This window comes from Hemicordylus capensis, chromosome 6 (assembly GCF_027244095.1).
Source record: "Hemicordylus capensis ecotype Gifberg chromosome 6, rHemCap1.1.pri, whole genome shotgun sequence".
Taxonomy (NCBI): domain Eukaryota; kingdom Metazoa; phylum Chordata; class Lepidosauria; order Squamata; family Cordylidae; genus Hemicordylus; species Hemicordylus capensis.
This window is the reverse complement of record NC_069662.1, coordinates 17,986,468-18,013,296: the sequence shown is the minus strand read 5'-3', so window position 1 is coordinate 18,013,296 and position 26,829 is coordinate 17,986,468. Positions and strand designations below refer to the sequence as shown.

Genomic DNA, 26,829 nt, shown 5'->3' with positions numbered 1-26,829 from the left:
CCAAAAGGCCACCATTGAAAGTGGAACTTTTTAGCACAGGGATAGTTTGGGCTAAGCTCCAATGCTCAGGGCAAAATCTGAATCATGTATGGAGTCCTCCCCGATACCTTGCAGCAACTTGGAGGTAAATTCCACCCACCCCCCCAACCCATGTGCGAATGCACAGCCACCACTCCTGGGAACTTAGAAGTAAATTTGCTGTCTGGGAAATCCCCTGGGGATGGAAAGGGCCAGTTGCTCTCCCCCTGCTAAATAAAGAGAATATTATATATCTTGCACCCTGTCGTTCCACTGCCAAGATGGAGGTGTTCAAGGCAGCATAAGTATAAAAGAAAATGATAAAAATTAACTCAATCCACAAAATAACACAACCACAAAACATCAAAGCAGCCATTTTTTTTAAAGCACGGAACCTAGAACAGGGGTTTCCAATCCTGGATCTCCAGATGTTGTTGGACTACAACTCCCAACATCCTCAGCCACAATGACTAAAGGGATAGGTGTTGTCAGTCAGAGTAAACAATACTAGGTGAGATGGACCAATGGTCTGTGAGATGGACCAATGGTCTGACTCAGTATGGCAGCTTCACATAACCCCTGCTAAGTGAGCAGTTATTTGGGATTTTGCTGGCAGAATAATAATAAAACCGTCCACTAGATGGCAGTAAGAAACAAAACATTTAATGTTCACATCAAGCTTTGAACCAGACACAGTTCATAGGGGCTAGTATTCTGCGACTAGGATATATCGACTGTCATTTCTCTTATGCAATTATTAACCCAAAGAAACATGTATAATATACACTTAAGTATAATGGAAAGGAAATGAGCACAAGGTAAATGGTGGAGCATTGTGAAGTGGAAGGTGAAAGACACAACATAGCTAAGCCAAGATATTTAATATAAACCAATTTGGTTTGTTAGTGAGTATGTTAGCTTACTGAAGGAAGAAAGGAAGGATGGAAAAGAGAAGAGTGGAAGGAGAGAGAGAGAGAAAGAGGAAGATATAATGAATGAAGGGATATTTGCGGAGGAGAGAAAGGGAGGGAAGAAGATCTGTTCTTCCCAAGATTTTGAGAGAAGGATTTTCCTCTGAACCATCAAAAAGTCAGGAGTTAGACTACGCCTACTACAAATATTTATATTCAACCAACGTTCTCAAAGTGGTTTACATTAAAAAATACAGAAATCAGATGGTTGCCTGTCCCCAAAGGGCTCACACTCTAAAAAGAAACATAAGGCAGATACCAGCAACAGCCACTGGAGGGATGCTGTGCTGAGGCTGAATACACACAGCATACAGTAGATGACAGCTGTGTGCTGAAGTGCTTCTCGGAAAATGTATTTCGGTGACAATGGGGAGTTCTCCTCCTCCTCTGAATTACGGCTGAGAAGGGCTGGGATGTGGCTGAGAAGTGCTCTCTTCTCTCAAGACAGGAGATTTAGCTGAGTGAGAGAAATCTGCTTTTGCAGCCGGGGAGGTCACCACATTTCCAGCTCCCAGAAAGGCACGTAGGTGTCATCGGCAGAAAGCACCAGTGCCCCTGGCTCAGAGGCATGGCTGGAACACTCAAATGCAACTGGAGGGCAAGTGTGTGGGACCACGCAGGTTCCACAGGCCGCAGAGCTTGCATGGGACTGTATGTCGGATTGCACGTCACCGGCGAGCCAGCTTGCTCCAAAGGGCTCCGGGCTAAACAGGGGCCACGTGTTGAGTGCTGCTGACCCCGCCTCCTTGGTAATAGGTTCAAAAAGTTCAGCAGGGTCTGGCGTCAGAGAATTGAGAGAGGGGGCCCGGCTGGGGCTTGGGTCGGGAGCCACAAATGCTTCAGCTATGCCCAAAAAGGAGCCAGGAAGCGCCAGGGCCGGCGGTGGTGTGCAGGGCTTAGTCCTCGCTTGCTGGGACAGGATGGAGGAGGCCAAGCGACGTGTGGCAGCCTCAATGTCTGAAAAGCTCCTGAGGAAGGCAGGAACGGGGGGTTAAAGACCATAAGGCCATCTGGAGCAGCAACTCGGGGAATAATTGGAGACTCTGGCAGTGCTGAACAGGAAGAAAATGGTGGCCATCGCTTTTAATAATTACAAAACTGTGTAACACAGTGGTCAAGAAAGGACCTAGTTCAAAGATCAGCTACAAATTCCCCAAGTGAGGAATTAGGCAAGCTTCTCTCTCCCTCTGCCTCCTCATTTATGTGGGGATAATAATAGTCACCTATCTTACAGGGTCATTGTAAGGAATACTGAGGTAATGTATGTGAAGCAGGGAATACTGGGGTAATATGTGTGAAGCAGGGAGGGAATACTGAGGTAATGTATGTGAACCTTTCACTTAGGAAGCTTTGCTTCAACATAAAAAGTATTGTTGTTTATTACTATATGCCACATTATACATAGCATTGGAAAACTGCCTTCTCCCTGAAGCAGGGTGAGATTCGCAATCATCTGAGGCCCATTCACACATTATGTTCAGCAGTCGTACAATGAGTGTACAGTGTACACAGGTATAGATTTGTACATGGTTACAGTCATTCATATGTTATGCTGAACGCTTGTACAAAAGTACACTTCCTATCTGTACCACGAATTTGAAGGGCCTGAATCCAGGTTCACTTTTTAAATGAACACAGGTACAGTCATTCACACAAACACATGTACAGCATAATGTCTGAATCGAGCTCTAGCGTTTGCCTTAACTGTGGGTTAGGCTGGGCCTGTGAGTTTTACTATGAACTCAACATCTCTCTGAAGCAGTACATTGTGGGGCATATCACATGGTTTGTAAACATCCCCCCACAACAATGCCCCCTAATCTGTGAATTTCCCACAACAATGCTCCGAATCTGCTTGGGTGTTTGCTTAGTATTTGAAGAGATGATCCTCCTACCTGCATATCTGGTTCTGAAGAAACCGTCGGTGGTTCACCTTCCTCTTGCTAGGCCGAGCCTTACGGGGTCGCTGCAGAGTGCGCATGACATGGGATGCTGCTGTTGACACGAAGGTGCATAGATCATGCCCATGTTCATAGGTGGCCAGGGACTGTGGAGGTGACAGGCCAAGGAGGGGTGGGTGACTACCACGAGGCATTATGCTGAGAGGAGGCCGCGTATTCCAGGACAAGATGAACTGCTCCAAGAATCCTGCGTTAAGTGGCACTGAGACATCAGGGTCCAATCACAGTGTTCATAGGTTGTCATTATTTATTTATTTATTTATTACATTTATAAACCGCCCCATTCAGAGGCTCTGGGCGGTGTACAACAACTTTTTTAAAAGACATAAAACCAACAATTCAAACACAATGCTAAAAACAATATAAAAACCATTCAAAAATGATTAAAACTATTTAAAACCAATTAAAATACTTTTAAAAACAACAACAACAACAACAACAACACTTTACAAGCCTTGGAAAGCCAGGCCAAACAAATAGGTCATGAATTGTCATGAATTACACACCCACACACCACCCCTCCTATCTATTTAACTGATTTGGACACCAGCAGAGCTCGTGGGCCAAAAACCCAAATTCTGATAATTAGGAAGAAGGGCTTGAGAATGATGAAGCACAGACTGATGAAGCGCCCGTTAGTTCTTTGGACCGACATTTGCAGACTGTTTGCAGCTGCACCGCAACTGTAGTTTGGACTTGGGTTTTCAAGTCCTATTTGGGGGTGCAGAGCTATTCCAGTCTCAGCTCCTTAATTCAGGCTGCCGCTACACCTATGAACTGAGTAAGGAGCCAGAAACTGCAAATAAGGAATTAGTAACCCATTTCAGGAGAGTGGCTAAAGCTGCCGTGAGTCCTTAAACCAGGAAGGGAAGGGAGGGGTGTGCAAAATAGCTCTGAATTGATTGGGACCCTGGGGAGATATTTTTGGGCGGTGGAGTAACATTTTCTTTCTCCCATTCTCCACTCCCTCCTCCAGACTGGTCCTTCCCACAGGCTTTGACAACACACATATGTGCTGTCATACTGACAGTCTCTTTGAATGGAATAAGATGGGGCTGCACCTTTTTAAAGTGGTGCAGCAGGGAAATGCTTGACTAACAAGCAGAAGGTTTCCAGTTCGAATCCCTGCTGGTACTATAGCGGGCAGCAGCGATATAGGAAGCTGCTGAAAGGCATCATCTCATACTACACGGGAGGAGGCAATGGTAAACCCCTCCTGTATTCTACCAAAGAAAACCACAGGGCTCTGTGAGCACCAGGAGTCGAAATCGACTCGATGGCACACTTTACCTGCACCTTTTAAAAAGGAAACCCAACCCAAATGTGCCCTCAGTTTCCACATACCTGTTCCTGGGATGAAGAGGCTTGAGGCGATGGATTTTAGGTAAGGGCATCAATGTGTAGCAATCCTCTTCCTCTCTTGCTCATGTGTTTATCCTTCCATCCACCCCACTCACTGCTCCCAACCAACTCTCTTAACTTTTCAATTCCCTACTCCCATCTATTACTTCCACCACACCTGGGACTTGGCTGTCTGCTTGGGGACTGGTACCTAACACAGAGCGAAGGATGCTAAAGGATGCTTAGAACTCCACCCCTTCCCTTTCTCCCTGAAGGCAAGCCACACCCACTACAGTACAACAGGCACAGGGTTGAAATTAGTTCCCATAGGGAATTCATTGATGGCTGTGTCAGTGGAGGCGGATGCACTGGGCTTTTTCCCCTCTAGAGGATGCTGGCGCGAACACTGGAGAGACTGGCTGAGCTGAGACCCACAAGGATTATTCAGAAATGAATACTGACATTAATGGCATTATAACTCAAGGTACAGGGTTGTTGTCAAAGTCTTTGGGAAGAACAAGTAAGAGCTGTCAAAAGAAAAAACGGGATGTCTGAAAACATCATATAATAGAATCACAGAATCGGGACCTTGGAGGTTTTCTAGCCCAACCCCCTGTGCATCCTCCTCCCAGTTGATCCAGGAATTTTTGTGCCAAATCCAATGGCTCAGAAGCATATCCTTGTGTCGGTCCTGAAGATCCAGCCTAGCCTTCAGCAAAACCATTCCTGAGGCTGCAATCCTGTGCACCTTCGCTAGAGAATAAGTCCTACTGAAAGCAGTGGAACTTACTCCCACATTAACACGTTTGTGCTGTACATCACCCTAGACTCCACTCAGCACCTGCACCTCCCTCTTGCCTTTTGTCAATCCCCAACACCGAGAAATATCACTGAATTTTTTTTAGATATTTACTTGTTTATTACTTTTATACCCCACTTTTCTCCTATCCTAGAACTAATGTATACAGGATGCCTCTGAGTACCAGTTGCAGGGGAGTAACAGCAGGAGAGACTAGGGCATGCCCTCAACTCCTGCCTGTAGGCTTCCAGTGGCATCTGGTGGGCCACTGTGTGAAACAGGATGCTGGACTAGATGGGCCTTGGGCCTGATCCAGCAGGGCTGTTCTTATGTTCCGAGAGCTGGAAGAGAGCTGGTCTTGTGGTAGCAAGCATGACTTGTCCCCTTAAGCTAAGCAAGATCCACCCTGGTTGCATATGAAAGGGAGACTAGAAGTGTGAGCGCTGTAAGATATTCCCCTTAGGGGATGGAGCCACTCTGGGGAGAGCATCTAGGCTCCAAGTTCCTTCCCTGGCATCTCCAAGATAGGGCTGAGAGACATTCCTGCCTGCAACCTTGGAGAAGCCGCTGCCAGTCCGTGTAGACAATACTGAGCGAGATGGACCTATAGTCTGACTCAGTATATGGCAGCTTCCTATGTTCCTATGTACAGCACCTGGCACACCACCTTCAAATATATTATCAATTACATTTTTATTCCACCCCTTCGTGGCCACCCAATGGCGCAGCGGGGAAGCAAACTGCCTAGAGAGCAAGAGGGTGTCGGTTCAAATCCCCGCTGGTGTGTTTCCCAGAATAAGGGGAACTCCTATATCGGGCAGCAGCAATATAGGAAGGTGCTGAAAGGCATCATCTCAGACTGCAAGGGAGATGGCAATGGTTAACCCCTTCTGTATTCTACCAAAGCAAACCACCCCTTCCTCTTTCAAGGAATTCTGGGTAGGATACATATTTCTCTTCAGTGCCTCTTTTATCCTAACGACAACCCTGTGAGGTAGGTTAGGCTGAGATCGAAGTTACCCAGTGAGCCAGACCATCCTTCTGGCATTTCTTCCCTGTAAAATCCTCCTGCTCACACACTGGAACAGTGTCTAGCCATGGGATCTGGCACAAGTTCCTGGATAAACTGACAAACTGCCTGCTTGCATGCAGAAGGTTCCAAGTTCCATCTCCAAGCTAGGGCTGAGAGAGACTCCTGCTTGCAGCCTTGGAAAAACTGCTGCCAGCCTGTGTAGGCAATACAGAGCTAGATGGACCAATGGTCTGACTGCAGATATGGCAGCTTTCTATGTTCCTCTGTAATGCAAGGGGGTTGGACTATAAGACTCCTAAGGTCCCTTCCAACTCTAACATTCTCTGTTGACTTTTGAGACGGATTAAACTTATGCCCCATTCTTTTCTAGGATTCTCTCCCTCCACCGAATTATCCTTGCCTTCATTTCCCCCGCCCCTCCTCCATTCTTCCCATTTCTCTGTAACCCCTGCCCCCACCTTGAGTCCATCGCCAGCAGCTTCCCAATTAGGACATACTTGTGACTAGGATGTGGTGATGATTGCTACCTGCACCAATTAGGGATGGCATAGCCTTCAATGGTCTCTGGGCACTTAAGGCACCATGGAAATGCTGCCCACAGTGGAGAATTCGCCAGCACAAAAGCAGCCAGCCTCTCTTCCTCCCCTTCACCTGAACCATCCCCCAAGCGAGTGCCCTGTGTCTCCAGAATAATAAGAGCAATTATAAGGCAATTGGTCATAATAATCATTAAACACAGGTCTAGTGCCTACAGAAAAGCAAGTGGGAGACGGCGGTGGAGGAGAGAGACTGATAGATAACCCACAGTCAACAAGAAGGTTTAACCAGTACTGTATTTCCTGCCCCACAACACTCCAATTATATCTGACCTGTTCAGATTCTAAAGATCTTTATATCAAAGGTTTTACCAATGATGTCAACATACTGTAAAGGACAAAGAAGGCTGCTTGTGTTTTAAATCATCTTATTTGGGGTGGGGGGAGAGGCTAATATTTTTAATCCTTTTATGGTGTTAGCTTTCATGCAGGGATTGTTATGTAAAAACTGGTTTTCCCCCAGTTTGTCTTCCCTTCAGGATGATTTCAGAAAGAAGCGATAAAAGCATATGCATATTGGGGATGGGGTCATAGCTCAGAGGTACAGCATCTGCTTGCCTACCGGAGGTTTAAGTGGCACAGTGGGGAAATGCTTGACTCACAAGCAGAAGGTTGCCGGTTCGAATCCCTGCTGAGAAGATGCTGAAAGGTATCATCTCATACTGCGCGGGAGGAGGCAATGGTAAACCCCTCCAGTATTCTACCAGAAGAAAACCACAGGGCTCTGTGGGAGCCAGGAGTCGAAATTGACTTGACGGCACACTTTACCTTTATCTCCAGCTTGGGCTGAGAACAAGTCCTACCTGAAGCTCTGGAGAGCTGCTGCTGGTCAAAACAGTGAATTCTGAACTAGATGGATCAGTGGTAGCTTCTTCTGACCCTGCATCAGGCTAAGGTTGCAATCCTATGAACACTTACTTGGGAATAAGTGCTTGCTCAGTAAACCTGTTTAGGCTGGTGCTGCATGGCTGCAATCATGCCTACTTACCTGGCAGTAAGCCCCATTGAACTCATGGTGTCTTCCTTTAAGTAAACATGGTTAGGCTTGCACTGTGACATTTGTTTTACATTTATACCCCACTCTTCCTCCAAGGATCCCAGAGCAGTGCACATGGTTTTGTTTATCCTCACACCAACCCTGTGAGGTAGGTTAGACTGAAAGATACATTGACTGGACCAAAGTCAACCCTTAATGGGCCTTGCTCAGGAGGAGACATGCCAAGGACTGTGCTGCATGTTTATTGCCTTGCTTTCAGCATTAGCATTTTTAGGCCTGGGAGAGGAGCGATCGTGCAGCCCCCACCTCCTAAATGCTATGAAATGAAATAGGGCATCTGGAGAAGGTCTGTGTGTTGTTCCAACAGAGCAGGGGGCCCTAGACATCCAAGCCCTCTTGGCGCCACACTTTAACCCGCCACTACCTAGCAAACAGGGGCGTAACTACCATTCGGCAGGGGGAGGCAGTCATCTCGGGGCCCCACTGCCTTGAGGGGCCCCCCAGAGACACCTCACATGACTCCCCATTGCCCCCTGCCCAGCCCCAAGACCCTTCAGCCACTTGCCCTGTTTGCCCTCTCTCCTGCTTGTCGTCCTGGTCCAAAATCAAAGCTGCAGGCAAGCTGCTTTTCTCCCCGCCTCTCAGCTGATCGGTGGGTGGGCGGGGCTTCCAGGGAGGCCTCCGTGTAGGCCTCAGTGAAGCCTGAATTCGAGTAGGCTGGCAAGCCCCAGGAAGAAGGCTGGCAGTCAGAGTGGCCACTACAGCTCTCTGCAGCAGACCCTCTTCCCAGGCCAGACAGCTCAGCCTTTGCCAGGTAGAATATGAATTCCTTTTTGTGGTTACACTCCCCCCACCCCCTATATAGGGATCTGCTTGCCATAGGGCTTTGATGGGGGGGGGGAGACTGAGAAGTCTCTGAATATTTAATTTAAAACTGATGCTGGCTTAAAAAAAACCCTCTAAAAAGTCCTATAAGTGGCTTGTTTCATGGCAGGAAATTACAAAAACTTCTGGAACAAATTTATTTATGTATTCATTCATTCATTCATTCATTCATTCATAAATACACTTATGTTCAAGTTGTTTTGCAACCCAGGTCTGAGTGAGAACTGAGACATGAGTGAGAACTGTGACGCATGTGTTGTGCTTTTATATTTTTTCCCCTTAGGGTAAATCTGGCCAACATGTGAATGCAGCACCTCCATTCCAGAGGAGATGTGTGTTAAAGGGCTTTAAAAGCCTCTTGTGAAAAACCTCCTGGAATCAAACTTTACTGAATTGGTTCAGAATTCTGAGAAAACAAACATAGGCTCACCCTGCATGGTTGAAAGTCTCCTTTGCTAATCTGCAGCAAGGGGCCCATTTTAATAATTAGTGTTTCTAGTGTCTTCTCATTTGCTCAATTTTGTACATCTGTTTTTTGTATGTTTTGAATGAGGACAGAAATGTGAGAATAAAAGTCCCCTGCTAACTGGGCAAAGAGGCACCTTTTTCTCTTTGTAAACCGCCCTGAGCCATTTTTGGAAGGGCGGTATAGAAATTGAATTATTATTATTATTATTATTATTATTATTATTATTATTATTATTATTATTATTATTATTATTATTAAAAAATTTCTCGGCGGGGGGGGCCCATTTAAGAATCTTGTCTCAGGGCCCACTCCAACCTAGTTACGCCCCTGCTAGCAAAGATCCTAACACACTTCCAGCCCGTTCTTCACTCCTTACTCATAAGTAGTAAGCACACTGTGTTGTGGAGACCACTGTGTTTAACGAGACTTCTTCCCACATAATCACACTCAGGATTGCAGCCTCAGCAATTTGCCCCACTCATGTTCCTCTGAGGACACATCTGGGTGCCAGCCTCCGTGGGGCTTAGATCTGGCTTTCCCTCAACTCACCTCTGCCTGTCAGCAAATAGGCTCCCCCCTCCCACCCTGAAAACTGGAATCAAAGCCTCCCCCTGCCTCACCTCAAAGCGATGGTCACACACAGGTGGCAAAACAAACTCTGCCCATGAACAAAGGGCTCTCTCATGTTCACAGGCTGGCGAGAGAGGCCGAGGCCTTGCACAGCGGGAGGGTGAGGGCGGTCAAAATAGTTTCTGCCCAAAACCAGCCAGCCTCTGGTGGGCCTGAGTCTTGCACCGGATTTCTTCTGCAGAAAGAACAAGATCACCATTTCTGGTGGGAGGGGGAGAGAGAGAGAGAGAGAGAGAGAGAGTGTATATTTTATTTCCCAGTGTGAATGTAAATTCATCACTTGCATCTCAGTTCTAAAACTGTTCACTGTTGACCTGAAATCCAATGGGTGGACTGTAATAGATGTAGATTTGGGTTCAAACCCCTCTCACTTGTACTCAGTAGATGAGGGCCTTGGTGGCACTCTCTAGCTGCCCTCCACCCCTATAAGGTGGGGACTAGAATGACCTACTGCAGGGGGGAGCTGCGGAGACAAATTAGACAAGATGATGTCATATCTGGCATAGTAAATGTATTATAAGGGTGATACATATGATACTCTGGCACTAGTTAACACAAGAACATGATACTGGGGGATTTTTTTTTTTTAAAAGCAGCCAAGTAGCAGAAAAAGAAGATTCCAGGATTTCTGGCATTTCTAGAGGGAATGGAGTTGAGTTTATGTTAGCGGAGGTGTGGGGCTGGTGGCGGCTCTTTGCCCCACATCTGGTGGGGCTGCTGCTGTTCCCTTGGTTTATTTTTCTGTGCGCTGCTGGCGCTAGTGTGCAATCCAGGCACGGCAGCCTGCAACCCCCTGCTGTCCTTGGGCTCCTGCTTGGGAGGTGGCCGCCAAGGGAGGACGTGAGCTGTTCCCTAGGAATCACGCTTGCTGCCCGGCCTGCTCCTCCCACCCCTGAACCTCGTCTGGCTACCAGGTGGAGCGAACAGGGGGAAAGAGGGATCGAGGAAAAAGGGAGAGACGCCAGAGTGTGGCTCCTGTTCATGGTTCATACAGCCATCCCCACCTTGAATGGGGCAGGCAGCGAGGGGTGCCTTGAGCAGAGCTTGGGCCCCAACCACTACAAGCCCCACAGGGACAAGGAAGGGGTCTCACTGGAAATCTGGGTCCCAGATGGATGAGCCCCACAGTGGTTAAAGCTCAGGATCAGCTGGTCATCTGTGCTCCAAACAAGACTGATGTCCTGTCTGCAGAGGACATCTGTCTGCAGGGCATGACCAGTCCTTGTGGAGAGCTAGTCTTGTAGTAGCAAGCATGACTTGTCCCCTTAGCTAAGCAGGGTCTGCCCTGGCTTGCATAAGAATGGAAGACTTGATGTGTGAGCACTGCGAGATCTTCCCCTCAGGGGATGGAGCCACTCTGGGAAGAACAAAAGGTTCGGAGTTCCCTCCATGGCATCTCCAAAATAGGGCTGAGAGACATTCCTGCCTGCAACCTTGGAGAAGCCGCTGCCAGTCTGTGAAGACAATACTGAGCTAGATAGACCAATGGTCTGACTCAGTATATGGCAGCTTCCTATGTTCCTACACCAAGAAGTCCACATTTTGAGGAACAAAGGCACAACTTAAATACTTAGTCACTTCACATGATTGTTAATGGGGTAGGCCAAGCAGCCCACCCAGCTTTGGGAGCTGTATGCACCCTCGGTTTGTGTTGTATGCTAGTGAAAACCCAGGTAGGAGGAGTGGGGAATGATTGTCTGTGAATCCTGGGTAGGGCGGCTTTTCCTCCTAACTCATTAGAATGCTGGGTACAAGTGCTGGGTGGGACAGCACTATCCTACCCAGTTCTCGCCTCACAGGTGATCACTCCTCGCTTCCTGTTCCTAGTTGTTTGCTAACAGACAATTGAAAATCAAGAGCATGCACAACTCCCAGAGCTGGGTAGGATGCTCGTTCTACCCCATCAGTGATCATGTGAACTGACTTACAGTATAGATAATTATATACCTTTGTGCAACGCTGTATGCCAGTGGCATACAAAGTGGTTTTTAACTATTTTAATTTTTATTATGTTTTAAATTGTTTTGTTTTAATGTTGTAAACTGCCTAAAGACTTCAGTAGTGGGCGGTATACAAATATGCTAAATAAATACAATACAATAAAGAACAAAGCCTTGTTTAGTGACATCCTGACAAAAGGATCTGTCCTGCCCTTCCATGAAGCAAGGTGAAGCAATCACTTCAGGCAGCAGATTACTGGGGCACCAGCAAGGTGGCAAGATGCCCTCCTGCCCCCTGGGGAGGAAAGTGAGGATAGATGTGCACAAAGCGGGGAGGAAGGTGTGAGGAAGATGTGCACAAAGGTTGGGAGTAGCATTTGGCACTCTGCCTCTGGTAGAGTGCGGGGTTTACTGCTAGGGTTGCCAACTCTAACTGCAGCTATTGCCAGAAATGTTTTCTCTAATATTTTCCCCAATATGTTGCACAATCTCAAGCCATTAAAATCTCCAGGATTGCTTGTAATAGTCACCTGGAGATTTGTGCCAATTCCTGGAAATACCAGGCCAATCCAGGAGAGTTGGCAACCCCAAAATTGATTCAGGCGAATCTGGGCTGCAGAGCAGTTTGAGAAAGCTTTGAATCTTGGAGTTTTTAGTTGGGGGAGGCAACCAAGGGCAGGTGAAGGGGTGGAAACATGACAAAGATTTATTTAAAATATGCATGGTGTTGAGAAAGTGGATAGAGATAAGTATTTCTTTCATTTCCACAACAATAGCATTCAGGTCACCCAACAAAGTATATTAGTGGATGGGTGCAAATCTAAGAATATATTGGTCTCCACTCTGACCTCTCTCCCCCACTAGAGCCAGAGCAGAATTCATAGGAGTCTGGAAAATGAGGCTGAGGAACCAAGACAGAATCCAGAATTTACCGGCCAACGTCCTAACAAAGTGCTGGTGCTACATGACATGTGCCAATGCTGTGGATGAGTTCCAGACCAATGCAGCATCAACACTCATGGTGGGGGTGGGATTTTGACCACTTCCCCTTCCCCTGGAAGTCCTCTGTGTCACCTTAAAATATGTCCCCGAAGATTGCGTGGCAGTAATGTGTCCCTGGCACCCCAGTAATCTGCTGCCTAATCTCACCACACCTCACCTCACCTCACCTCATGAAAGGACTAGGGTTGCCAATTAGGGACCTTTATAGAAGACATGCAACTATTTCAGGGACCAAATGACGTTTTTTGCATTAGGAGGAACAAAGTCTATTTTGGGGACCTAACAACTACTTTTGCATTTGTTGTGGTATCCAAAGTTCTGGGGGGCAGCTGGAACATTTTGTTGGCTCAGAAATGTTTGTTCTCATGAGCAGCTTCTCTTCCTCTGTCACCTTTGCCTGCTGGCATCTTACTGACCATCCATCCAATGGGGAAGCCAAAGGGGAGGTTCTGCTTCAGTGGTAGGTTGCAGAGCCGACATGTGGACTGAGCAGACATACAGCTCACCTGGTTATCAATATCACAGGGGTGAGTTGCATTCATTCTCAAACTATCCAATTTTTATCAAATTATGCACATATAATACCAGTACACATAAGAAAATTTTATGCAAAGTGGAGACTTTTTGGAGATCTTTTTTGGTGAAAAGTGTCCTCTATTTCCACTGTTTGGTGATGGATATCGGCTTTTTCCGCCATCTGGACCTGGCAACCCTAGAAAGGACCACCCCTGAAGGCAATGGTCTCTCTACCCCCCTTCCTGTTAGTAGCAACATTTTTACAGACCAAGCAGTGGATGGCGGGTGTCCCTTGCCATGCCAGAAGATTGGACTGGGCCAACCTACCCCTCACACATACAGATTGGACTCCCATGGCAACCTGAGCTGGCTAGAGGCTCCCCAACATGAAGTGTTACCAGGGGATGTTGCTGTGCCCCTTTAACGATTGTTTAGAGAAACACACTCTGCTTATGCTCAGACACACTCTTCTTTATTCCTGCTTCCTGTGTTTGAGGCTGTGACCTGCCATTCCAGACAGGTTCCACGGCCCAAGGCCCAAACTCCTTTGTGGGCTTTGTCTGCCTCCTTGCCTGGATTTGTTAGATTCCCTTCTTCCCTCCCAGGGAGCCCTGTGCCGGAGGGTCATAGGGTTAGACAAACCCAGCAGCGCCAACCCCGTTTGCTTTGGCCGAGGCCCCGGCTTGCTGGCTAGGATTCCCCCCTCCTCCACACACTCGCCCTCCCTCAGTACAATCCACACAACTCAAGCCAGGAAAAACCGTCCTTTCAAGCCAAGCCAGTGAACAGCCTGAGATGGGGCGGGGGGTGGATTCAGGGACAGAGATTGATAGCAAGGTAGATGGTGGGCATTTAAGGGCAGTGGGGTGGAGGGAGAGAAGGAGACCATGCCACAAGTGGGACTGTACAGATACCATATGCAAGAGGGAGGCACACACGCCGGAGTGACAATATTATAGTAATGTGGAGAGTCAGGCCCACTGGATACACAGGTTCAGTTTTGAACAGCAATCTCTCTCTCTCTCTCTCTCTCTCTCTCTCTCTCTCTCTCTCACACACACACACACACACACACACACACACCCACACACCCCATAGACCACATGCTCATTCAAGCCACACAAATGCAACACCCAATGGAACGACATACAAATAAATGTAGCTCAGAGGTGCATATAAAAAAAGACCGGATTGCGGACGCACCCAGATTACACAAACCTTTCACATGTATGCAGTTCCATATTCACAACCAAGCGTTGTGTATTGCTCACAGGCATTGCCTTGTCAAATATACATCATCCCTAGTAGCAGGCTGGTCTTAATGAGTCGGAGGGGTGCCAAAAGGAGGCGGCTCGGGCTTGCTTCTCTCCTGCTCTGCCTGTATGGGCCACTACTGATTAGATTAATGCCCAGGCACACTAGTTTTTGGCCATACATTGACCTGTTGTATTCTATCCATTATCTTTTAGGTTTTGTTGTTTAGAGGTTTGTCCCACTGGGGATCATGTAGAGAGTGTTGGGGGGTGGGGGCTGGAGTCAGAAGGAAAAGGGAGGAGAAGGAGAAAATAGAGTTGTTTCTGAATAAACTCTTCGTTAAATCTAAATAAGATTACTCTGTGTTTGTGAAGGAAGCAGCTATAAAACATCACCCAAACTCCCAGAATCCTCTGCTCCTAGATTCCAGAATTCCCACCTCTGGGTTGTGGGAAGCAATAGCACCAAGTGAATTCCTTTGAGCATATCTAAAGTGTCCTTTTCTCATACCCTGTAGTCATAACAAGGCCTCGTGTGCTAGGTTGCTTTATATCTAATAAGAGATGTTGTGCCTTCTAACAGCCTCAAGAGAGGCAGGAATTTAGCAAGCAAAGCTTACCCCCATTGTGGGGTCTCCTGGTTTGTGGATGGTATTGCAAATGGTGTCTAGGAGACTGGATGTGTCAAAAAGTGGGGAACTGGGGGGCATGTGTTTGTGCATGACAGAATTCAGCCTTTCTTCTGCTGTTGCCTTTACTTTCATCTCAGTGGGACTTTCCCCCCAAATTACTCAGCGCTTCTTCCAAAGCAGAAGCCCTGGAAGAGAGCCAAGCTGAGTTGAGCACTCACCATCCCACCCTCACCAGTAAACAAAGACTGGTATACGGCCTTGTATCTGGCAGCAAAGATGCCAGAATGTAAGAAGCAGGGCAGCAAAACAGACCGAAACCTTCAGGTAAAAACTGTTTAGGGGCCCAGGATATTCGGCATTGCCTTCCTTGGCAAATAAGCATCCTTATTGTCTTATTGCCAACATATCAAGCACCTCATGTAAGATAAGAGCCCCTGGTGGCGCAGTGGTAAGACTGCTGCCCTGTAACCAGAAGGTTACAAGTTCGATCCTGACCAAGGGCTCAAGGTTGACTCAGCCTTCCATCCTTCCGAGGTCGGTAAAATGAGTACCCAGAATGTTGGGGGCAATATGCTAAATCATTGTAAACCGCTTAGAGAGCTGCGGTATATAAATGTAAGTGCTATTGCTATTGCTATTGCTCATGTACCATTGCACTGTAGTAACCTTTCCTAAGAAGTCAGAACAGAAGTCATAAAAGAGACTGTGATGACAGCAAAGTAAATGGCATTGTGATGTCATAACACGGAATGTTCCATTGCTGATATGGGGGTGGGGTGGGGGGTTGCTCAAAAAGTCCACTTTCTTCATCAGAGCTCTTTAAATAAGCATTCAGTTGGAGACCGTTGAAAATAATCCACAGCCGCGCCTCAGTTCAGGCAAGTGAACTCTCAATGAGAATTTGGACATTAATTTCTTTACACATGGGGCTATGCAGTAGTGTAGCAACATGGGTGGCAGCCTGTGTCTAGATTTGGTGGCGGCTCCTTCCACTGCCACTAGCCTCTGCCTGCCCACCTCCTTCCCTCCACAACTGGCCACCTGCCAGCCTCCCTTTCATCACCGGTGGTGGCAAAGCTTTGGCACACAGGCGAATGGCATTGCCACCTGATGTGTGTCACCAGCAATGTTCTCGCTAATTTTTTTCATGTGTGTGCGGAATCAGGGGCATCACAAGGCTGGTGTGGGCCCAGAGACAAAATTTTAAAATGGGCCCCTCGCTGATACACACACACACTTCACAATATATAGTCCTGTGGCTTGCCTCTTGGGGGCCCCTCGAGGCGTGGGGGCCCCCAGGCAGCCGCCTCCCCTTGCCTAATAGTAGTTACGCCCCTGTGCGGAATGAGTTTTGTGCTGGGCGGCAGTATCAAGGCAGTGCGTGCGCAGGTGCATTCAGAATGGGGCCTTCCTGATTCAACCTGGGCGGGATCTAAAATTAACTGAGAGACATTTAAAAATATGTGAGCACATGCGCACGCCTTAGAGGGGACACTGGTCACCAGGCAGTGATGTCATCAGCCTGTGCATCGACTTTTTGCCAGGAGCAATGAGAGCGGAGGGAGGGAGGGAGGTGGGTGGGCACCTATGGAGGCAGGTGGCACATGGCTGCCCAGGCCCCGTTGGGTGGACCGTGTTCACTGCACACAGTTGCCCAATAGTAGATCTGCCCTGGAACCATGAATTAGGACTATGTTCTCTGTTGCCCTCACAGGCAGCAGGACTAGAATTAAGGTGTTGACATTGCAAGGAAGCAGATTTAAGCTAGACGTTAGGGAGAACTTCCTAACTGTATGGGCCAGAGGCGTAACTATAGGGGGGGCAGGGGGGGCATGTGCCTCGGGCGCCATCTTTTCTGGTCACGTGGGGGGCGCCGGCATGACAAAAAAAAAATTTTAATTTTTTTTTTAATTTTTGTTAATACAAATGTTTCCTGCTCAGTGCAGCAGTGCTGCAGCAGTCAAGGGAGCGTGTCGGCGCCCCCTCCCCCACGAGCGGTCCCTTCCGCGCCGCCTGCGCCCCCCCCCATTGCTTTGCTGGCGCCTGGAGGCCAGTCAGTGGCCTGGCTTGGTGGCGGCGACGGGCGCTTGTGAGGAAAAACCGAAGTATAATGTAGTATGTTAGGGGGGCGGGGGGGCGCCATTTCAGTGCTTGCCCCGGGCGCCGTTTTCCCTAGTTACGCCTCTGGTATGGGCCGTTTGACTGTGGAACGATCTGCCTCATGGAATGGTGGGCTCTGCTTCACAGGAGGTTTCCAAACAGAGGCTGGCCAGCCATCTATCAGAGATACTGTGGCAGTTTCCTGCACAGAGCCGGGGGGGGGGTGGACTAGAAGACCTCCAAGATCCCTTCCGACTCTATCATTCTATGATTCTATCCTGAGGTAAGGGAGAGAGGGGTCCCCCGTGGCTTCTCCACTCTCCTTTCGGTTTCTCAGTCTTTCTGTCTCTGTCTTTGCATCTATGCGTTTATTTTGTCTATTGATCCATACAGTCTCCTTCTGTCTGTCTATCTCTTAGTTATTTTCTCCCTCTCGGTTGGCGCGGTTCCATGGAAAGCTGCATGGCTATGCCAGCAGGGATTCGGGCCCTGGATGTCTGTCTGCTTGCAAGGAGAGGAGGAGGGGGTGGGGATGCTGTCTGTCCCGCATTCCGGACCAATCGGACCTTGGAACAGCGTCCAGGCACCCGCCCCATAGCCCCTTTCGCCGACACGCTGTCAGAATCCCACCCCAAGGATGAAACAAACAGGTACCTCAGGACAGTCAGGAGCTGCTGTGCTCCCCGTGAGGGGGGTCCGGGCCAAGGTTCAACCCCGACATACCGACACTAGCAGGGTGCGAGGAATGTGAGAGAAGAGAATTCGCAGCTCGAGACAGACAAGCCGATACGCACACACCGCAGACCTCGCCACCACTGGCTTCGGGCTCATAGAGAGCGGAGGAACCAGAGACTAGACAAGAAGGCCTTCATGTTCCGGTGCCAAGAGCGATGGGGAGGGAACCATATGGGGAGGGAACCAAAGGAATATCCTTTGTGACTTCAGAGCAACTTTTGGGGACAGGAATAGGATGGAGCGATGGAAGGAAAATAAGTAAGGGGCTGGGTGGCAGAACAGACAAATAGACAGAGTAGTTGATCAGGCACAAATCAATTTTATAAAAGTTTTTATATTAAATAAATAAATAAATAAATAGACAAATTGATCAGATATGTGAACAGACAGGCGACAAAACAGATAAATAGGCAGAAAAAGAGAGCAATGGGAGGGAAAGATTCTTTAGTCTCTTTTCCGCTCAAGAATCAGAGGAGACGTTAAGTTCTTCAGGACATCCTTCCTTACGCTGTCGTCGACCCATGGAGCCTTCACCTACCAATTTCTCCCTGTGGATGCCGCTGGGCAACACCTCTTCGTTGGATGGGGGTGAGTCGGCAGCAGCTCTGGGAGCAGTGCTGAGTCTGATGTGTGCCGCAGGGGTGGCTGGGAACCTCTACGCCCTGGCAGTAGTGCGGGCCTCACCCTCGGCCTCCTCACTGCGTGTCCACCTCGTCAACCTGGCCCTGGCCGACCTGCTGTACCTCTCCACAGCCCCCTTCATCATCTACAACGGGCTGGTGAAGGAATGGCGCTTTGGGGAGGCCGGCTGCCGGATCCTCCTCAGCCTGGACCTCCTCACGATGCACGCCAGCATCTTCCTGCTCACTCTCATGAGTTGCGAACGCTACACGGCCGTGGCGCACCCCTTCCAGGCCGCCCGCCAAGGGCGGAGATGCCGCCGACCGCTCGCCATCGGCATATGGCTCCTCTCCTTCGCCCTGGCGCTCCCTATGATGGTCATGATCCACCAAGAGGAGCGTGCGGTGGGTGACGGAGCCGACATCCGGCGCCTCTGCTCCCCGACGTGGAGCGAGGAGCAGTACAGGGCGTACCTGAGCATCCTCTTCTGCACCAGCATTGTGGCTCCGGGCTTAGTCATTGGGTCCCTCTACTGGCGCCTGGCGAGGACTTACTGGCTGTCGCAGACCCATGGCGGGCTGGGCCGTCCACCCAAGAACCGCGTGTTCCTCCTCATATTGGTCATTGTCTTGGCTTTCTGGGCGTGCTATTTACCCTTCTGGATCTGGCAGCTCCTGCCCCTGTACTGCCCGTTGGCCGCTGACCTGCCCGTCCATACGGAGATCTCCATCAACCATCTAGTGACCTGCTTGACTTACGGCAACAGCTGCATCAACCCCTTCCTCTACACCCTGCTGACCCGCAACTACCGCGAGTACCTCCGTGCTCGCCAAAGGGGGACCTCACGGGCCTCCCTGCGGAGGTGCCCCCGAAGCAGAGGCAGGCCCCAGGGGGAAGATGTGGAGGCCTGAGGAAATGCAGGTAAGTAATGAGGGACATGGAAGGAACGCCAGTGTGGATGTGCGGTGCAGGGCTGGTGTCAGCAGGGTCGGCCCGTCCACTAGGCAGATCTAGGCGATCACTTGGGGCACCAGTTCTTGCGGCCGGGGGGGGGGGTATAAACAGTGGAGAATATAGCCCTGCCAGTTATACTTTCTCTCCTTCTTTTGTTTCACCCTGAAGTGAAACAAAAAGTGGTATATGGATGCCATAGGTAATACTGTGCATTCTGCACCCCAAAATACAGACCACTTTGCTCATAGCACTTCAGCCCTCATTAAATAAATAAACAAATAAATAAATAAACAAGCAAAGAACTGATTTTGAATGAACGAACAAATCAAACAACCAACAAACAAACCAGTCTTACAATCTGCCCTCCCTCTCCTGAATATGAACTGCCTGCCTCAGCATTCAGTTTCAGAAAGGAAAAGGCCTCTGACTTTGGTGGTCTCCGGCTGGAGACTTTTCATCAGCAGCATCTTTTCATCTCTGAAATGTTAAGTGTTCTAGCGCCCATAACAGACTGGGAACTCTTTCCCATTGTATCCATCAAAGCAGCACAGGCTAGTCGTTTGTTGGTCATCTGCACGGGTTAATTAATTAATTAATTAATTTTACATTTTATATCCCGCTCTTCCTCCAAGGAGCCCAGAGCGGTGTGCTCCATGCTTGAGTTTCTCTTTCACAACAACCCTTTGGAGTTGGTTAGGCTGAGAGAGACGTGACTGGCCCAGAGTCACCCAGCAAGTCTCATGGCTGAATGGGGATTTGAACTCGGGTCTCCCTGGTCCTAGTCCAGCACTCTAACCACTACATGACCTTGTGAATGAGCAGCCTGTACGGCTCAAGTGAAAGCCAGGGCGGGCTCCACACTTCTCAACGCGGGGGGGGGGGGGGTTCCGCTAAAGTCCAACTTGGCATAGGGCATCAAAACCCTAGGATGGCCCTGGGCATCAGGGGTTGGCATTAGTGGCTCTCTATCAAGTGCCAAGGGCCCTCAGAAGGGCCCACTGCTAGTCCATGGGAACACCATGGCCTTTGTGTGGTGGTGGCAGAACAATCCCTTTGGGCCCCACACCCCAATCTTGTTTTGTGGAGGGCTCCATGAAAGCTGGGGCCAGCCCTGGCCCGAGATCACCCTGGTGCAGAATGCAAAGCTGGATTTTGGGAATTCAGGGGAAAATTCTTCCTTTCTTATACACAGAACCTGCAGTTCTCAGGATACAGCGAGAATTGTGTGTCAAACCAACTGGGCCACTAACAATTCTTTCCTTATAAAACAAAATAGACCAGGCAGGAGATTGACACCATAGCATGGCCAGCGAGTTTTCCACACGGGGCTTTTAAAGCCCTTTAACTCTCAACTCCTCCGGGCTGGAAGGGTTGCGTTCGCATATCGGCCAGATTTACCCCGAAGTCCCTGCGAGTTATCGGGGAGCAGTTCACACACAATTCGGGTTTTTCACAGCGCATTAGAGTGTAGCCCAATTTATATCCAGGGTAAAAGAAATCCACTATTTGCGTTGGTATTTGGGGACAAGTTCACAATAAAGCCTCCCTGTAAACTCACAGTAAAGCCTGTTGTGTGTAAATATCCCAGGCTGTAGGAAGAAGGCGTTAAACCCTTGATGCACCCACACTTTGTCATATATTCTGCGATCAGAGAGGAAAACTCACACATCAGGAAAGAAGGACTAGAGCTCAAAAAAGCATCAAGCTTCTGACTGACTTCCTAACTCTTCTCCCCCTAAGAAGATTTCCCCCCTCCAGGAGCATAGCAAGGTTGGAGTGGGATGCAAGTCATTTAATGGTACTAGAGAAAGACATGCTGTTCTGGTAGCTCCAGCTCTTAACACTCACATCAGTTTTGGAGGATGAATACAACTGAAGGAAGCCCGGGCGGGTGCGCGGCTGGGGGAGTCAGTCATGTGACTTACCTCGGGGGGGGGGGTAAGGCAGTGGGCCCCCAGACAACTGTCTCCCCTTGCCCTATTATAGTTACGCCTCTGCCCCCCTCTGAAATCTCTTCTCTTCCTTGGCCATTTTGCTGTCAGTGGAACGTAGAAGTAACCACTGTCAAGAAAAAATGAGTGAGGGGGGGAAACAATTTATTGGGGCATCACACACCCCGCTTCTGTCCACCTGTTTTGTGCTAAATCTCACTGCCCCATCAAGCTTCACACTGCTAATTACAGGTCTATTTTTAAAAAAGGAAAGCAAGCTTTTATTCCTCTGTGTTGAATAGAAATCCCCACCAGATTTATACCTTCTCAGCCGATGCTACCATTTAATAATTACAGAAATATCAATTATCTAGTGGGGGCCTTTTTTGCCCTTCTAGATGTGGTGCCAATTTGAAGACAGAAATACCTTTGTTGGTAAGGAGACGTGGCTCATGCAGAAGGTCCCAGGTTCAATCTTTGGCATCTCCAGACAGGGCTTTTAGCTCACTTCTTCTCCGGGGTGGAGTGAGGGTGCGTCCACATCTCAGCCAGATTTACCCCAAAGTCCCTGCAAGCTACTGGGGAGCATTCCAGACACTATTCGGGTTTTTCATTGCACGTCTGAGCGTAGCCTGATTTATGTCTGGGGTTAAAAAAAAATTACTTTTTGCTTCAGTATTTTTGGGCAAACTCAAACTCACAGTAAAGCTGCAGTAAAACCTGCTGGCTGGAAATGGTCCAGGTAGAGCTGGGAAAGACTCCTGCCTGCAACCTTGGAGAAGCTGCTGCCAGTCTGTGTAGACAATACTGAGCTAGATAGACCAATGGTCTGACTCAGTAGAAGGCAGCTTCCTATGTTCCTATCCCATGCATGTCTGAGAACCTCCAGGTTCTCTGGTTCTTCCCCCAATCAACTTGTACCCACAATACCCTAAGGGCCCCCCTCCACCTTCCAGGTGTATCTCAAGGTTGGAGTGAGCCCTGGGACAAAAAGAGGCCCCCCTTCTTTTTTAGAGAGGAGATAGGAAGGGGAGAGCAGAGAGCAAGCAATTGCCCAGCTGGCCGGGCCCCCTGGTGACTCCCCTCTCCCTCAGGTGCCCAGGGACATTTGTCTGCCCCCTTGTTCACTTACAGCTACCCCCACCCCAGCCCACCTTCTCAGGCTTGCAGTTTAGATAAGCAATCCAGGGGCAGAGAAGAGAGGGATGAGAAACTGCATGACAATAGGGTGCATTTAGTGAAAAAGCATGACCTCAAAAGCCTTTTAATGCAAAATCTACCCCCCACCCCCCACCCCCCCCCACACACACACAATTCTCTCTTTAACCTTATTTACTGTAGTATTTATTTCAAATACCCTGCCTGATGTTTTCTGTTTTTCTGTGTCTGTTCTTTTTCATGTTTTTGTACTCTGGTCTATGACCATAATAAAGATTGGAATACCCTGCCTGAATATCCCAATAGTAGCAAAAAGTTAAATAGGAGCAAATATCAAATGGAACTGGGGCAAATGGGTTTCTAAAATCGAAATCTGATATTTCACGTGGAGGCAATGTTTTTCAAACTGGAACGCACAGGGATTGATGAAAATACACTCATCATGCTAACTCATTTTCCAGAGAACCTTTTGGTTGCAGTTCTACATCCCCTTTGAGCTGATGGTATCAAACTTGAATTGTAAGTTGTGGATTGATTTGAAGGCAATAGTATTACACAACTTTTTGCCAAGTTCTCTACCTTGCCTTTGTCTCCTAAAATCATAAATCCAACAGCACACATGAGTATTCTAGTACTTAACCAAGCTGCTTCCATGGGTTAATGGCAATTCTGGTCCTTGACCCTTTGTATGCCAGTGCCTAGAGGTTTCCCATGCCTGGGCCTTCTTTTTTCTTTGTCCTAGGTCCCCAGCCTGACAACCTCTATGAAGAAGGATTTAACAGGAGGAACTGTGTGTGGGAAATTCCCTCCAGCATTCTGGGGCTGCACTCCAATCTCAGAACTCTTCACGCAAGAACAGCAGGACTCCTGGGTTGTCTGAGTGCAAAGCAGGACACTTACTTAAGCTAAGGTTGCCATGTGTTTGTGGACATGTGCTCTGTGCCAACAACTGCACTGCAGGCAAACAATCAAGTACTGAGGGGGGGGTTTCCCCATAACTCATAAAACAGCTGCACATTTTTTGAGACAGTGGTGTCATTCTTCCTCCTCTAATAAGAAAGTCGCTAATATAGCTGTTCCCTGTTGCAAAGTTATTTCCACTTCATCCATCCACACCAGTAGGCTGAAAGTCAGAGCAGCATGTTTATCTCTCACCAAATAAGCATCCCTTACATGCTCAGAGGTGTGTTTTACTACAGAGCAGATCAATAACAAATCCCTGGATGTCTGTGTGCGAGGCATCTCTTGTGGTTATTTCCCCTTCCAGTCTTTAGGTTGACGGTTCTTGTTTTGTTTTGTTTTGTTTTGTTATTCCTCTGTGAGATGTATGTTTATGTGCACATACATCCATAATCTGTACATGTATCTGTATATGCCTCCACCTATTTTTCTGTTGTTCTTTGTGGCTAGCAACTGCACAGTGCTTCAGTATTGTGAATATGGATACTATTTCACTCTGTTCATCATCTCACAGTTTTGTCTGTTCATGTACATGCAGGGTGGGCTACTGTGTGAAACAGGACGCTGGACTAGATGGGCCATGGGCCTGATCCAGCAGGGCTGTTCTTATATTCTTATGTTATCTCCTTTGTGGACTTTGTAGGAGAAAGGTGCACTGGTTGACATCCTAACGAAGCCCTGTTTTTTCACTGAAAAAATGTTTTTTCTTTATTTTTCGTGCAGCTGTTATTTCTTGCCTGCCTGCCTGCTGTAAATTCCCAAATTCCTGTTATCTGCCTACATCAGAGGCATTGGTTGGCGTTTCCACTTCTGATATCTCTACACATCCACATCGGGGGAGCAGACATCTGGACACAATACAGAGTGATTTCTTTTCAGATGCCATTCATCCAGCATGCGGTCATCTTTCCAGCGCTTCTTTAGTATGGACATTCATGGACATTAATTTTGGGTATCATTTTGTCAGCATTCTTATACATTTGTATTTTCATGGACATTCGCTTTGGGTATTATCATTTTTTCAGAATTCTAATACATATGTGTTCTGATATAGGTGTGTATATGGGTTTTGTTCATTTATTTATTCACTTATTTATTGTTTTATCCTTTATTGGTTATCATTAGGATTTTCATTTGGAATTTATATATAATTCATTATTATCGTTCATAGAGTTGGAACCATTTCCTATTTGATTTTGGTTCATGTAGCAAATATTCTTGTTCATACTAATCGGTGCATGGTATTTTAGGGGTAACCAATTTCCCTATATTGGGTTACATGTGTACTATTCTGTACCCTACAGATTTACATATTTAGTCAGTAGTTTCAGACATATCCTTTTTTGTCTGGCACAGGGGATTTTTGTTGTTGTTTGTGGCTTCTTGCCCTGTGTAGTCCCTTATCTTGACAGTTTTTCTACACATTGACATACGCCATCTGCTCCTTCTCCTTATCAGAGAAGGTGTCACACTTCCCATGCTCTGATGGGTGTCTCGTTCAAACACACAGAGAGATTCCCAGCTATCACCTGGCCATTAGCTCCCACTGAGGAAACATCAATCCACATTCTGGACTATCAACCTGTAATTTGCCTAACAAAGGCATGGCCAAGCCAAAAGTCACAACAGTACATTTAAATGTGCAAGAAGACAACTTAAAAAAAAAAAATCCTGATGAAATTGCAGGCTACCAAACCCTGTCAAAAATACTGAGAACAAACATTTGAAAACTGTGCCTGTGGACTAGAGGAAGGAGTAATGGAAGATGCCCAAGGCAGAATTGGGACTGTTCGAGCTTCCTTGCAAGGCAGTGAAATCATATGGCCAGCTCACTGTCTGATCAACTTTGCAATGTTATGCATGCAGTGAGAGATGGCATTTGCACAGTTGTGCAAGAGTGCTGTTGTGCAACTTGGGCTGCACAGTTTTGGGGCATGCGCCACTGTGCTGTCATGCAATTCTGTTTTGCGCAGTTTTTGCTCTTGAGCAACTGTGCAAATGTTACATTCTACCGTGTGCATAACATTGTGCTGTATGGCAGCCTCTGTCTGGTGAAATAACAAGAAAGCCCCCATTTCTAGCGGAAGTTGCACTGATACAGAGAAAAGCACATCTGCAGCACTGGAGAGTGAATATTCCCATGAGGCCTGCTGCACATGCTATTTCTTTATACGCCCTGTACTTCTGTCAAGATCTCTACTGTATTTACCCGAATAGAAGATTACACTGAATTTAAGATGACCCCCTTAAAAAATATGGGTTAAATAGCGGTTATACTCTTTACCCCAAAGAAAGGGGATCCTAAATTTAAGATGACACACACACCCCGCCAAAATTCTAACATCAAAGAACTTGGAAAACACCTAGTCTTGGATTCAGGTAAATAGAGTATGCACTTAGGCTATGAATCGGGATGAAGAGTACACATCTGGCAAGAAGTTGCCACAGGGTGCTTACCAGACAAGACCCTACAATGGAGTCAGGACGTATCTTGTTCTGTGTGCTTCCACACTTCCTGCGTCGTGACATCGCAGTCCCTACGCGGACAGCAGGGTGCCGTTCAAATTTGTAATGCCTTTTTTCAGATTTAATCTCCGCGATATAGAGCTAGGATGTCATATATCCGGGATGGAAAAGTTGCTGGTTTTTTCGGGTTGTTCGTTGCTGCGAGACTGCTGCTTACGTTTCGAATGCGACTTGCCTGAACGGAAGCATTTTGCTGCGGATGAGCAGCTAGTCTGGAAAGCACCCAGGTGGAGTCAGACCCCTGGTCCATCTAGTTCAGTATTGTCTACTGGCAGCAGCTCTCCAAAGTTCCAGGCAGGATATGCCAGAGATTGAACCTGGGACCTTCTACGTGCAAAGCAGATGATCTGTCGCTGAGCTGCCACCCTCCTGCAAAGGCAGAGGCCTCTCCATACCTGCCTTCATTAGGACTTGTGTGGGAGTTGAACCCACCAAGAATCACACCCCTGAACCAAGAGCCACACTCTATCCTTTGAGAGGGTGAAGAGGACAGGAAAGAGATCTTGGAGCCTTGGAAAAGTGTACTTGCTGCACCATTTCCCTCCACTGCTAGAAGATATGCCCTATTTCACCACTACCCCATTATGCAGGGAAAGCTTGCGTTCTGCATCATCACCAATAAAGCAGCCATGACGGCTGCATTTTCAGTACTTAAAAAAACACAGACAGAGAGAGAGAGAGAGAGACCATCACCCTGGAGAGGACTGCTTTCCTAGGGCCTCGTGCTCATGAGCTGCTCTTAGGTGGCTGTCTTTGCAATTCCCATGCAGAGGCAAAGGAAGCTTGCCAGTTTCCTGGCGA

General features: G+C 47.9%; 2 protein-coding genes across 7 annotated transcripts; one reads left to right on the top strand and one right to left on the bottom strand.

Annotated features, from left to right (window-relative positions):
- Nucleotides 1–661: 661 nt before the first annotated feature.
- On the bottom strand, nt 662–6,504 carry C6H19orf85 (chromosome 6 C19orf85 homolog). Of its 3 annotated transcripts, none has more exons than XM_053259369.1 (3): nt 4,295–6,504; nt 2,885–3,152; nt 662–1,957 (listed from the first exon to the last, which is right to left on the bottom strand). In XM_053259369.1, the coding sequence occupies exons 2-3, from the start codon at nt 3,082–3,084 to the stop codon at nt 1,483–1,485; spliced, it is 675 nt and encodes a 224-aa protein (XP_053115344.1). In that variant the 5' UTR covers nt 3,085–3,152; nt 4,295–6,504; the 3' UTR covers nt 662–1,482. The 3 variants fall into 3 exon arrangements, with proteins under 3 accessions (XP_053115344.1, XP_053115343.1, XP_053115345.1); XM_053259368.1 differs by having other exon boundaries at nt 2,885–3,137; XM_053259370.1 differs by having other exon boundaries at nt 2,885–3,036.
- A 1,913-nt stretch (nt 6,505–8,417) lies between these two features.
- LOC128328975 (urotensin-2 receptor-like) lies at nt 8,418–24,561 on the top strand. 4 transcript variants are annotated; one of them, XR_008309480.1, is made up of 3 exons: nt 8,436–8,530; nt 23,285–23,452; nt 24,226–24,561. XR_008309480.1 is itself a non-coding variant. In XM_053259295.1 (2 exons), the coding sequence occupies exon 1, from the start codon at nt 18,400–18,402 to the stop codon at nt 19,408–19,410; it is 1,011 nt and encodes a 336-aa protein (XP_053115270.1). In that variant the 5' UTR covers nt 17,818–18,399; the 3' UTR covers nt 19,411–19,420; nt 24,226–24,561. The 4 variants fall into 4 exon arrangements, 1 of the variants encoding a protein (XP_053115270.1); XR_008309479.1 differs by lacking the exon at nt 23,285–23,452 and having other exon boundaries at nt 8,418–8,530; XR_008309481.1 differs by lacking the exons at nt 23,285–23,452; nt 24,226–24,561 and adding an exon at nt 8,885–9,196 and having other exon boundaries at nt 8,419–8,530.
- The last annotated feature ends 2,268 nt before the right edge of the window (nt 24,562–26,829 follow it).

Excerpts from the sequence above, each read along its gene's own strand:
- C6H19orf85 (XM_053259369.1), bottom strand. The coding sequence starts at position 3,084 with ATGCCTCGTGGTAGTCACCCACCCCTCCTTGGCCTGTCACCTCCACAG. Across the intron at positions 1,958-2,884 it reads CTTCAGAACCAGATATGCAG|GAGCTTTTCAGACATTGAGG; the intron begins GTAGGAGGATCA and ends TGCCTTCCTCAG.
- LOC128328975 (XM_053259295.1), top strand. The coding sequence starts at position 18,400 with ATGGAGCCTTCACCTACCAATTTCTCCCTGTGGATGCCGCTGGGCAAC.